Source organism: Neopelma chrysocephalum, unplaced genomic scaffold (genome assembly GCF_003984885.1).
Source record: "Neopelma chrysocephalum unplaced genomic scaffold, ASM398488v2 Primary Assembly neopelma1_201, whole genome shotgun sequence".
In the NCBI taxonomy this organism is placed as follows: domain Eukaryota; kingdom Metazoa; phylum Chordata; class Aves; order Passeriformes; family Pipridae; genus Neopelma; species Neopelma chrysocephalum.
Genome location: NW_020897863.1, coordinates 355,777 through 368,435, shown reverse-complemented (window position 1 = coordinate 368,435; position 12,659 = coordinate 355,777). Strand labels below are relative to the sequence as shown.

The window sequence follows — 12,659 nt, the reverse complement described above, 5'->3', positions numbered from 1 at the left end:
GGGAGGAGGGAGGGAAAGCCGGGAGGAAGGAGCGAATCCGACCGGCGAGAGCAGTGAACCCGTTCCCAATCGCCATCAGCGAAATCGTGTCAGACAGCAGCGCTGGAGCGCGGCGGGCGGCCCGGCCCCCTCCGCCCCCCAGCCCGTGTCCCCCTCCCCGGCACAGCGCCGGGGCAGAGCGAGGTGGTGACACGGGTGGGAGCGCCCAGAGTGCCCCCACGGCTCAGCCCAGAGCAGATGGGGGAGCCTTCGAGCAGCCCTGCGCCCCCTGCTCAGCCCAGGCTTCGGGGTGGATGTGGGCTGAAATTGCCCTCTTCAGCTGCCATTAAATGGTTTAGTTTGAGGGTTTGGGGGCTGAGGTGCCCCCCCAGGGCCAAGCTGTGAGGGCAGGGAGGGGTCCAGGGAGGAGGCAGCGATGCCACGAGTGTGGTGATGGCGGCTGCATCTGTGCCTGTGGTGGGTGTCACCTCCGTGCCCGTGGCTGATGTGGCGGCCAAGGCCATGCCTTGCTCCTGGCCATGACCGATGCCATGCTCATGCCCACGGTAGATGCCACATTCCATGCTGTGGTGGATGCCAGGTCCATGCCCCTGGTGGATGGCATGCTCATGCCCATGGTAGATCCTGCATCCACGCTCATGGTGGATACCAGGTCCATGTCCATGGTGGATATTGTGCTCATGCCCGTGGGAGATGCCCTCTCTGCACACAGCAGGTCTCCAGGCCAGTGCCACTGTCCCCAGGACCCGGGTGTCTCTGGGCACTGCTGAGCACCAGCTGCATCCCTGTCACCTGAGTCCTGGCCCAACGTGACCGGGACCAGGCACCTCCACCCCGTGATGTGGCGCCAGGAGGACTCTGGTGACCTGGTGCAAGAGTCACACCACAAACCCCAGCCAGGGGACTTTGCCCCGTGCCGACACGTCCGGCCCTACACCGCGAGGCTGCTTTGCACGGTCCGGAGCCAGCCCACGGCCACCATCCCAGCTGGGGTCCAGGGCCACCATCACTTTTTTCCTCCCTTACCCGGGGCACAACCTGGAGCCCCAAAGCCACCCGTGTGCATCCCAGCACGAAGGACAGGGTGGGAATGCCTCGCTGCCACCTCCAAATCTTCCCACTGCTTCCATGGCACCCTTCCCGACCCGCAGGTCTCCCGGAATGTCCCCTCGGACCTGAGCATCTTCGCCCTGGTGTGGGTACATGGGGTGGCTGCACGGGGGTCCCGGTGCTCCCCACACGCCCCCAGGCGCCGGGTGCTGCACCTCGGGCAGAGCCCCCCGCCCTGTCCAGCCGGGGGGTTGTGGGGTCCCCGCACCCATCGGGGTCCCCGGCGGGGACAGCGGGGCTGTGCGGGAGCGCAGTGAGGCAAGGGAGCGGTGATTCAGCGGGACACGCAGCCGGCCCCGTGCCTGGGCGAGCCGGGGCAGGACGGGCACCGGCACGGCCCTCCCGGGGGCGGGCAGCGCCGGGGGGCAGCGCCGGGCACCCCCGCGGCCACGGCCGGGCGGGGGTCGCGCAGACCCCGGTCCCGGGGAGGCGCCGGCAGCGCCCGCGCAGCGCCGAGCGCCGGAGCGGCGGGGATGGGGATGGAGGAGGAGGAGGAGGACGAAGGGCAGGAGGTGGGGCTGGAAGTGAAACCGATTTGGGGGGGCGGGGCGGGCTCGTCATGTGAACGGCCGCATGCTCGGGCAGAAGTGGGTCACGGCGCGGCGGAGGGGCAGGTGCCAGAGCCGCCCGGTGCCGCCCGGTGCTTCCCGGTGCCGCCCGGTGCCTCCCGGTGCCTGCGCTCCCCGCCGCGCCCCGCGCCGCTCCGGACCCCTGAGCCCCCCCATGCGCCCCCCGGCGCCCTGACCGCGGCGGACACGATGCGAGGTGGGTCCGGGGGGGCTCGGGGCGCGGGGGGACCGGAGCGCGCGGCCGCGGGGGCAGCGGCACAAGTTGGCCCCGGTGGGGGACGGGGGGACTCGCATCAGCCCCGCGGAGGGGGACGGGGGGGACCCGGCGTCGGCCCGGACGGGGGGACGGGGGGACCCGCATCAACCCCGCCGGTGAGGGACGGGGGTCCCGCGGCAGCCCCGCGGAGGGGGACGGGGGAGACTCGGCATCAGAGCGGACAGGGACAAGGGGGGACCCGCGTCAGCCTCGCTGGAGAGGGACAAGGGGGGACCCGCACAAACCCCGCGGAGGGGGATGGGAGCCGCACCAGCCCCAACGGGGACACGGGAGAGACCCGCATCAGCCCCGCTGGAACGGGACAGGGGGGGACTTGCACCAGCTCCGCGGAGGGGGACCAGGAGGGAACCCTCACCAAACCGCTCTGCCTCCTCCAGCTCCCCCTCCGTTAGGAATAAAATTCTTGTTTATTTTGCTTCGCTTTCCGACGCCGGCTTAGACCCGCTCTTAAGCTTTTCCTCGCACTAAACCCCTTAATCTCCTCTTCAATATGTTGGTCCCACCAGGGCTGGATTTATTGTGGGTTTTTTCCCCCCTTTTCCCCCTCCCCACGGCACGGGGGGCAGTTTGGGAGGCACCTGCGGGGACGGGCAAGGGACCAGGTGCAATTTTGGGTGCCCCTTGTCCTGGTCAGGGGTGAGTCGCGCCAGCACCTGCCTGATTATTCCCGTTATGAAAGGCAATTCCTACTTGTCACCCCTCTGCTTTGCCAATCAGGCGGAGGGGAGGAGGAGGATGGAGGGAGGAAGGCTCCGGCGGGATGATCCACCGGGGCCTGGTGGTGGTGACGCAGCGGTGGCCGGACCCAGCTCTGTTCCTATGGAGCTGCTGGAACCTCCCGCCCTGGGTTGGGGGTTTCATCCCCCCTTTAAAGCCACCCCAGCACTCGGTGGTGCCCCTCCATAGGTGTGTTTTGGGGGTGCCTTGTGGGGTGTAGGTACCAGGACGAGCATCCTCGAGCTCCTCATTCCCTGTTTCCTGGGAGCGCTGCGGCTCCGCTGCCGCCGCACTCTTGTGTAACGGTGGGGCCGGGGCGGGCGAGGGTGAGGGCCAGGTGAGCCCCCCACATCCCCCTTCCCACCCCACCACATCCCGGGATTTCACCTTTATTGGTGCGGAGGGAAGCATTAGCACCTGCCTAATTACCGACACGGCTCTTACGTAGCACTCGCACAGCCGGCACCAGCTTAATTAGCAACTGGGTGAACTTTTCCTTTTTTATAATTTTTTTCCTTCTCCCCCCCCATTACTGTGTGCTGACCCTCATTTAGGGCCAAACCCCCCTGATATCCCACCGTTTCCCCCAGTGAGGTGTTTTTCCCGCAGTCCTGCGTCCTCATCTCTCGAAGCCCGAATGCCGCATGGCGACGCCAAATTGACTCAATCTCCATTTTCCTCCCCAAAACCGCCCCTGCTCTGCCCCATTCCCCGGGGGGCCACAGCAGCTCCTCGCTCCTGTCCTTCCCTGCGCCGCGGATGCACCGGGGCCGGGGCAGAGGCTTTGCCTTGTATAATCCTATACGGTTTCCAGCCCTCCTGCTCACTTGTTTTGCAAGCAGCGTGGCGAGCAGCGTGCGGTGGCTCGGCAGCCTTTGCGACTTGTCCTAGTGACCTAGATCTGTCATTGGAAAAATCAGAGAGGGCGGAGGAGGAGCTTCCCTGCCCGTTTCGGCGGCGTGCGCTCGCCCGGCGCGGCCGAGGGCGGCCGGCACCCACCGGCCCTCCCGGCACGACGGCTGCCCCTGTCCCCGGTACCGCGGGGTGGCTGTGCCTGTCACTTCCCAAAAATGAGCCTGGAGGAGCAAGCCGTCCTCCGGCTTTATGGGGTCCTGAGTGGCGCAGACGTGATTTGGGATCCTCGACCCTGATAACCCCAGGGAGGGGCAGCGCCCAGAGGGTGAAGCGCAGCGTTGGGGAGATGGTGGTCCCTGGCCCCAAGCCGTCCTCCTCCTCTCCTGTTCCCTCCTCCCTGTCACGCTTAACTTTGAACTCGGCTATTTAAAGAGCTGCTAATGTCTAAATCTCGCCGGGTTTATCGGATGTGGCGAGCAGAGCTGCTCTCCTGCCTTTATTTAGCCCCAGGGAGATAATTCCCCCCGATTTAGCCGCAGGGCTGGAGGGGTTCTCCCTCCGCAGCCCGGTTTGTCCCCACCCCGGGCTGGCAGCAGGTCCCCCTCCCCGCTGCCTCACCTTTGCCATCCTTCTGCGCCAGCCAAAGTGCAAAGGGCTGCGTCCTGCGCCACCGGGGCTGGCCTTGGCACGCTGCTGCGTGGCACGGGAGCTGCTGAACCGGAGCGGCCGGGGCAGGGGCTGGGCGGCCGTGGGGGAGCCGCGTCGCCCACCCAACGCCACGACTGGAGACACACACTGCACCACGGACAGGGAAAAACAACTCCTCATCTGGGACTGGGGTGCATGCAAAGCCCCCCCGGCCACGTGGCCATGAGGGAAAGTTGCCAAGGGTTGTCCTGGGGCAGGGTGAGAGCAGCTGAGCAGTGTTCTGGCCCAAAGTTTCCAGGAAACCTTTGCTAATCAATTAGGAAACCAGTTCCCACCTCCATCACCCCAGCCTGGCTCAGGGCCGCAGTTGTGTCATCTAAATTTTCCTTCTTGCCTGCGTGGCCCGGGTGCTGCTGCTGTCCCTGCTCCTGGAGCTGAGGCTGTGAACATCCAGCATGGGCCTGGCTTCTTCGGGGTTCCCTGGGATGCTCAGATGGGGATGGGATTTCCCAGCAGCCATGGCCCCAATGCCGGGGTGCTGGGAAACCCCGGGGTGCCGCAGCACGGGAGCCTGGTTAAAAGCAAAGCCATCAGCAGCTGTAATGGAGTGATAATTCCCTTTATTTCCTTATTTACTCCTACCCCACAGCCACTGTCCCAAAACACAACTGCGGCTGGAGGCTGCGGGGAAGAGCAGTCGCTCCCGGGGTCAGAGGTTGCTGCAGGAGACGCAGGAGCAGAGCTGGGTTTTAGGGAAGGAACGGGGAGATGGGGTGGCATTGACGGTCCCTGAGTGTCCCTGTGCAGCCTGGCCTCATCCCCTGCTCAGGGTGCACCGGGGGGATGCTGAACCCTCTGGGAGGGCGGAGGACGGTGGTGGTGAAGCGTGGGAGCATCCCGGTGCCCTTGGCCGGGGCTGGGGGTGCCGGGGGGCTGCGGGGCTGCTGCTGATTACCGGAGGTGCCCGTCCCGCGGCATCGACCGCGCGCGGCAGTGGGATGGGGCACGGACCTCCTTTCCCAGCAGGCTCGCTGGGTGATGAGCCAGGGCACTGGGGAAGCGCCTGCCCCGGCAGCCGGGGGGTGTTTGGGGCAGGGCTGGCCACAGGGGCACGGAGCCACCTCCGAAACACTCGGAGCTGGGATGCCCATCCCCTGCCTCTGGCATTTGGGCACCGTGGACTCACGTGGCACCCCAAGGGAGGGGGTGGCCATATCCTGCCCCCAGCCCCGTGGGGTGAGGGGGGTGCAGGTTTGTCCTGGGGGATTGCACAGACAGGGACCTGCCAGTGCCCCCCAAAACACCCCCTTCCCAGGAGTCCTCACCTCCAAGCTGGGGGCACCCAGCAGAGCTGCCGGGAGAGGGGGCAGCCCCAAAAAGCCTCCAGCAGCAGCACGTCCTGGGGCTCAACGGGGTGGGTTGAGGGTTTTGGGGTGATTCCCCCACAGCAGTGGGATCATATGGCCGAGGGGAGGGATGGGGAAGGAGGAGGAGGAAGATGGGGCCACAGAGGAGGGGTCTGGACCCTCGTAGCCGGATCCTGCAGGGCCTGCCCTGTTTTGTTTTGGGGTGCAGGAGGGATGCCCGCCCTCAGGGCGGAGGCGATGGAGAGGAGGGTGTGCCGGCACGGGACGAAGGCCGAGTCCTGCTCCGGGAAGGGCGGCTCTGGCTCTGCCGAAACCACCAGAGCCTCCAGCCTGGTCCGGGCCAAGCGGTGCTGGGCTGGAGGGGACACACGGCCGGGTCCGGGGGGGTGACAGGGGACCTGGGGGCTGTGCAGGGACAGCCCCGTGTGCCCCACAGAGCGCTCAGCATGGCAAACACCCGTCCCCAGCTGGAGGGGTCACCCCAAAAGGCCCCAAAATGCCCCTCCCCTGCGGCGGGAGGTAGGGGTGCCCCCCCGAGCCCCGGCTCGGCCCCGGGAAGGGTTAATGGCCGCGGTTACACAAGCGCGTGCGGCCACGGGCAGAAAAGTGTGTCAGTGGGACAGGATGGCTCCGAGCGCGGACCGGGGGCCATCGCCCCGCCACGGCCGAGCCCCGTGGCCGGACCGTGCCCACGGGGCCACTTACATAAGGGCCGGCCGGTGGCAGCGGGCCGGGAGTTGGGCAAGAAGTGTTTACAGTGGGAGGAGAGCAAATACCACCGCCGGGACATTTTAATTGCCGGCTGCGGATCATTGTTATTTATTTTTTTAACCCTTTGGTTTTGGTTTTGGTTTGTTTGGGTTTTTTTTTTTTCCCCCACTCCCTATCTTAGCCCCGTTGGCCCCAGGGTGGAGTTTCCCTTCCTGCCCCCCCAGGGGAAAGGGATTCTCCCCCACCTAAATGACCCCCGTTTGCACAGCGTGGCTGATGCTCGCAGGGTTGTGGTGGGAGGAGAAGCCAAGTGCTCCCGTGGGGAAACTGAGGCACGGGGAAGGGGGGCACACCTGGAGCGTGGGGTCTGCTGTGATGTTTCCCCCTTATCACAGTGACATTTGGGGGATGCAGGGTGCTGCTGTGGCCACCTCACCAGCACCCACATCCCTCCTCGCCCTGCTGGGTTTGCCCCAGGGGGGTGTTCAGGGGTCCCAGGGGAGATGGTCTGGCAGCCCCGGGGGTCCCGGGGGGGACGTGGCCGCGGCAGGAGGGGACGCCGAGGGAGCCGACCCGGTGATTCAGCCCGGACTTACGATCCGAGCAGCAATTAAGCGCCGTCCTGGGCTGTAATTGCCATCGCCGGGGTTACGGCCGCGGATCGACGTCAGTTATTTGGGGCGAACGTCTTACGAGCGGGTCAGGTGCCGGTGGCGGGCACGGCCGGGTAATTAGCAGGATGGTAATTAGAGCCCCAAAAGGCTGCGGGCGGTCGAAGGGCTTCTCCTTCGCCAGCAGGAGCCAGGGCAGCATCATCCCCACGCACCCTTAGCTCTGGCTCCGGGGAGCTCTCAGGGGGCTCTCGAGGAGCTCTCGAGGAGCTCTCGGGGGGTCCCCTCCCTCTGTGGGTGCAGGGGCAGGGTTTGGCCATCGGCATCACACGAAGCATTGGCATCCCCGGGAGCTCGGGTGGGTTTTGTGGGGCACACGGAGCAGCACCCCCGGGGCTCTGCCGGGTGGGTGCCGGTGGGTGCCAGGCCGAGCTCAGCCCGGTGCCGGTAATTCCGGGTACCGGGAGTATCGGCCGCGGGCGTGAGGGCGCGGCGCCCGCGATGCATCACCCGCGCTGCCGGCGGCTGCAATTAACGTTGCATAACGAGCCGACGCCGCTTCCTGCCGGGGGTGGCACCCCCTCCCTGTGCCCCCCGCGATGCCACCACCTCTCTGTGCCATCCAGGGGGTTGGGGCAGGGCTTGGGGCAGGGCGGTGGGGCGGGGAGGGGTCCCCGCCTTACATCCCCTTTCCGGCGGCGTGGGTGAAGGTGGCAGCAGGATCCAGGGAATTGGAGGGTGTCTCGGTCATCGGAGCCGGGTGGTGGTTTGGGGGTGGGCACACAGGGCCCTGTCGATGCCTCCATCCCTCAACCAAAGGGGCTGTGATGCCAGTGCAGTTGAGGGGGCTGTGAGGATGCCCTGGCCATCCCTGCCTGCTCCCTGCCCACTCCTGCCAGCTCTGCTGCCCCAGGCCCAGAACCACAGCAGAGGTGCAGGCAGCAGCTTTGGGGAGGGGCAGGTGATTTGGGGGTTTCCCCTTCCTTCCTGAGGCTGCTGAGCCGGGCTTCTCCCAGGGCAGTGTGTTGTTCCCCTCAGACTCAAGGTGGTCGCACTCCTGCCCCTGCCCCGGGGATGGCTCCTGAGCAGCGAGGCAGTGGATTCAGGAGGGATCCATCCCTCACTTGCACCTGGGTTTGGAGCGAGTCCTTCCCCAGTGTGGCCGGGAGCAAATCTCCCCCAGAGGGGTCAGTAATGGCAGCCCTGGGGGGGACCAATGCCAGTCCTGGGGGACTGAGCATCCCCAGGGTACCAACTGCATCCTGGAGATACCAGCTGCATCCCTGGGGGTACCAATTGCATCCCTGGGGGACTGATAACATCCATGGAGGACCGAAGGCAGCCCTGGGGGACTGATGACACCTTGGCTGCCCCTGTGCCCAGGGAGACTCCACTGCCCCAGCCCAGCCCTCCCTGCATCACTGAGGGACCCCAGGACACTGCTGGATGCCGGGGGGCAGTGGCACTGGCCGAGCACTGGGACTGTCCCTCACAGAGACGGCCCCACAAAACACATCCCTCTCCCAGAGCCGATGGCTCCCGGGGGAGAAGAGAGGCAGAAGGGAATTACCCGAGCGGGGATTTGCACAGGCCCAGGAGATTGGAAATAACCATAATCTGGCCGTGGGGGTTATTTTGGCGCGGCGGCTCCTGCCCAGCGCCCTGGAGAGCAGCGCCGGGCTGAGCCCGGCCGGGGGGTGCGGGGCTGCGGCGGGGATTAGAGGGTGCAGAGATGCCGGGAGGCACGTACGAGTCCCGGGGGTGCCCTGCGTCCCCCCCCCCGGCGCGCGTGGGGAGGGCAGAGCCAGCGCAGATCTGGGGCAGCTGGAAAATGAGGAGGACGAAGCCTATTAGCAGCTCAGTGCCAGCGAAGCAGAAGCGGGGAGGGAAGAGGATTTGCGGGGGGAAGGGGGCCGGGACCTTGAGCTGGGGATGGCTATATCGGTCCTGGGTTTCAGAGGAGCTGCTGGGGGGATGGGGAGGGCCCAGACCCTCTGTTTGGTCCAGCTCTGTGGCAGGAGAGCATCCACAGCTGCAGGGATTGGGATGGTCCCTGTGCAAAGGATGTCCCTGTCCTGTTGCATACACTGATTGAAGAGTAAGGGGAATGATTCCAAACCAGGGTCCTGGGCAGGCTGGTGCACAAACATCCTGTGATCTCCCGGCTCCGAGGCCTTTCCTACCCTGCCTCGTGCTGCTGGAGGGGATGGGGGAGCAGATGGGGGTACCCCACACCCTGTGTGAGCCTTCTTGGGGACCTCCCTGAGGTGCAAGCATCCTTGCAGGGGCTGCAGGAAGGGCTGAGCTGCCAGTGGGTCCAGCTCTCGTGCCTCAGTTTCCCCAGGTGCTGTCGTGGGGAGGGGTCCAGCTCCCTCCTCCTGCTCAGCGTTGACCACCATTAACCCCCGCGGTTTTCCCCCTTTCCCCCTCCTCCCCAGCCCAAATCGAGGTGATCCCGTGCAAGATCTGCGGAGACAAGTCCTCAGGGATCCACTACGGTGTCATCACCTGCGAGGGCTGCAAGGTGAGCCCGGGGACGCCGGGGCTGCCGGCGGGTGGGGGCAGCTGCGGGGGCCTGGCATTCATTCCAGCCGGGCGCTTTCCCAACCCGTCCCGTCCCCGCGCAGGGTTTTTTCCGGAGGAGCCAGCAGAACAACGCCAGCTACTCCTGCTCCCGGCAGAGGAACTGCCTGATCGACCGCACCAACCGCAACCGCTGCCAGCACTGCCGCCTGCAGAAATGCCTGGCGCTGGGCATGTCCCGCGACGGTGAGTCGTGCCCGGGGTCCCCAGGGGCCGGTCGGGCTGTCGGGATGAAGGTGCTCCCCCCGCAGGGCCGGCGCGGGGCAAGGAGGGGTTTGGGAAGCGAGAAACGCTTTCGCGTTTTCCGCGGGAAGTCGATTCAGTCGGTTCTGTTCTGCTCGACCCAGGGTTGGGCTGGGGCGGGGGGTGCATCCGGCGGGGTCCCTGCCCCTCTCAGGGCTCGTACAGCGGCTGCCCCGGGAGTCAGGACCCTTCCCGGGCGGGTGGGTGGTCCCGGCTTTGCTCTGGGGCGAGGCTGCCCTGACACGGCCGCGTCTCTCCCGGGGCAGCGGTGAAGTTCGGCCGCATGTCCAAGAAGCAGCGGGACAGCCTCTACGCCGAGGTGCAGAAGCACCAGCAGAGCCAGGAGCAGAGCGGGGGCACCAAGGATGAGCCCGAGCCCCTGAGCCGCGTCTACACCACGAGCGTGAGCAGCGGGCTCTCGGACCTGGACGACATCTCCACGCTGTCCGACGGGCTCCTCTTCGACTTCCCCCTCACCCCCGACGGCAGCAGCACCTACTACAACCTGGACCTGCTGGCCTCGGCACAGCCCTCGCCCGACCAGTCCAGCCTGGACGTGGCCGATGCCACGCTCATCAAGCAGGAGTCCATCTACGAGCTGATGCTGGAGCCGGCCCTGTTCGCCCACGGGGCGCTGGAGGGGGGGCAGCTGCCCCCCGACATCTCTGTGCTCGAGATCGGTGAGTGCCGGGGCAGCCCCGGAGGGATGGGGGGTTGTGGAGCCCTGGGGACGGCGCTCGGGGCCACCCCAGCACCTTGCAGGACACATCCAGCTCTGGGTGCCCACACCAGGCACACCCTGAGCGACCTGGGATAGCAGAAGGTGTTCCTGCCCATGGCAGGGGGGTAGAACGAGCTTCAGGGTGGATCAGTGGATGAGCTTCGAGGTCCCTCCCAACCCAAACCATTCTGGGGTTTTATTCTGTGATAGTGAGGGACTGACCCGTCCTTGGCTCTCAGAGCAGCCCCAAGCCCATCCCCTCCTCCAGGCTGAGCACGGATGGAGCTCAGCACACCTGAGACTGTGTGGAACATCCCCTGCTGTGCCTTGGGGACAGCCCCCAACACTGTCTGTGCTCACACCCCTGTGACACCACACCAAGACCCTCTTCCCCTCCAGCCCCCAGCCCCAGCAGCCCCCCAGCACACCCAGGAGAGGAGGGGTGTGGGGCGTGGGGGCAGGGGGCTCACCAGCACTGTCTGCAGACCGGGTGGCCCAGAACGTGGTGAAGTCTCACCTGGAGACGTGCCAGTACACGACGGAGGAGCTCAAGCGCCTGGCCTGGAGCCTCTACTCCCCCGAGGAGGTCCGTGCCCTGCAGAGCAAGGTGAGTGCCACTGCCATGGCCCCCCACCATAACCAGCATCCCCTGGGGTGGGGGTGAAGGCAAGGAGGGTCCTTCAGTGCTTCAGGAGCTGCAAAAGCCCAGTGCCGGGGGGAAGGCGTGGTGGCAGCTCGTGTCCCAGGTGTCCTAATGCCACCACGCCTGGCACGGCACGGGGGTCCCCTCCCTGCCCCCCAGCGTGGCGGGGAGGGGGCAATGGCAGAGCCGGGGGGGCAGCACGCCCTGAGGGCCGTCCCTGTGCCACAGAGCTGCGAGGCCATGTGGCAGCAGTGCTCGCTGCAGATCTCCAACGCCATCCAGTACGTGGTGGAGTTCGCCAAGCGCATCGACGGCTTCATGGAGCTCTGCCAGAACGACCAGATCATCCTCCTGAAAGCCGGTAAGGGGGGGGATCCCGCTGCCCCCTCGCATCCCTGCCACCCCCCTTTGTGTCCCCACTGTCCCCCCCTGTGTCCCCAACACCTGTCCCGAGCAGCAGCCGCGGTGCCAAAGGTGTATCCCATCTTTTCTCTTGGCTGGCGCTTTCCTCTTGGAGCCTCCCCTCCCTCGCTGCCCCAGCTCTCCCAGGGCTGGGCTGGGAGGAGCTGAAGGTCCTGTGTAAGGGTGGTGGTGCGGGGAGGGGACATGGGGAGTGGCTGCCTTGGGCAGAGGCTTTTCTCCCGGTCACTCTCATCCAAATGTCATCCAGAAGCTGGGATGGAAATGAGCACAGCAGGTTTTCCCCTGGGAAAATGGGTGCCAAGTCCAAAGGGGAGCAGGGAGGGAGAAGAGAAAAGGTTTGGCCTCTTCTCCCAGCAAGAGATTGGGAAGAGGAGGATGATGGCAGCGCACACCCATGTCCCCCACCCGTCCATCTGCCCGAGCTGGTGATGCCGTGCCCAGGCCAGGGCCCTGAATGCTTAAAAGCCCCAAAACAGTGGAAAAGCCTCCCAGTTCCTCATCAGGGCTGGGGGGCTGAGAGCCTCACCCAGCACAGGGGGTGCGTGCCTGTGTCCCAACAGGATGTTGTACCCTGAAGCCAGAACTGGCCGTGCCCGACACGCTGGAGTTTAACTCGTTCTTTCATTTCTTCCTCCCGTTTTCTTTTTATTTATTTTGTTCTCACCCCCTCCTCTCTCGGTGCTCCACCACAACCTTGGTCTCTCTGCCAACGACTGGATAATATTTCCCTTCGGTGAAATATTGTGGTCACAATTGGAAACCTGAAAAAAAAAACCCCAACCAATCCCAAAACCCAAAACGGATTTGTTGGAATAACCATTCTGCTCTTGGGAATGAACAATCTGGACTTCAAACGTGCACTGGGGACTTTCCTCTTTCTTACCTTTGGTCCTGGGATGATGGAAACCCCCTGACCTTCCCTGCCCTACCCTGCCCTGCCCTGCCCTCGTCTGCGCTCTCTCTGCCTACATCAGGTTGCCTCGAGGTGCTCCTGATCCGCATGATCCGTGCGTTCAACCCCCTGAACAACACCGTGCTCTTCGAGGGCAAGTTTGGTGGGATGCAGGTGTTCAAGTCGCTCGGTAAGAGCTCCTCTCCTCTCCTCTCCTCTCCTCTCCTCTCCTCTCCTCTCCTCTCCTCTCCTCTCCTCTCCTCTCCTCTCCTCTCCTCTCCTCTCCTCT

At 65.4% G+C, this 12,659-nt stretch overlaps 1 protein-coding gene across 4 annotated transcripts in view; it reads left to right on the top strand.

The window, feature by feature from the left end:
- Nucleotides 1-1,789: 1,789 nt before the first annotated feature.
- The window catches only part of LOC113977176 (nuclear receptor ROR-beta-like), a 19,039-nt gene continuing 8,169 nt past the window's right edge, over nucleotides 1,790-12,659 (top strand). The window contains exons 1-7 of one of the 4 annotated variants that reach the window (XM_027703068.1): nucleotides 1,790-1,875; nucleotides 9,304-9,389; nucleotides 9,493-9,634; nucleotides 9,958-10,371; nucleotides 10,898-11,019; nucleotides 11,284-11,416; nucleotides 12,453-12,560. In XM_027703068.1, coding sequence (XP_027558869.1) covers nucleotides 1,869-1,875; nucleotides 9,304-9,389; nucleotides 9,493-9,634; nucleotides 9,958-10,371; nucleotides 10,898-11,019; nucleotides 11,284-11,416; nucleotides 12,453-12,560 — 1,012 coding nt within the window. In that variant the 5' untranslated portion in view covers nucleotides 1,790-1,868. Of the gene's footprint in view, nucleotides 1,876-6,939; nucleotides 6,982-7,397; nucleotides 7,604-7,955; nucleotides 9,177-9,303; nucleotides 9,390-9,492; nucleotides 9,635-9,957; nucleotides 10,372-10,897; nucleotides 11,020-11,283; nucleotides 11,417-12,452; nucleotides 12,561-12,659 lie in introns of those variants that run through there. The other 3 variants (XM_027703070.1, XM_027703067.1, XM_027703069.1) reach the window with 3 other exon arrangements.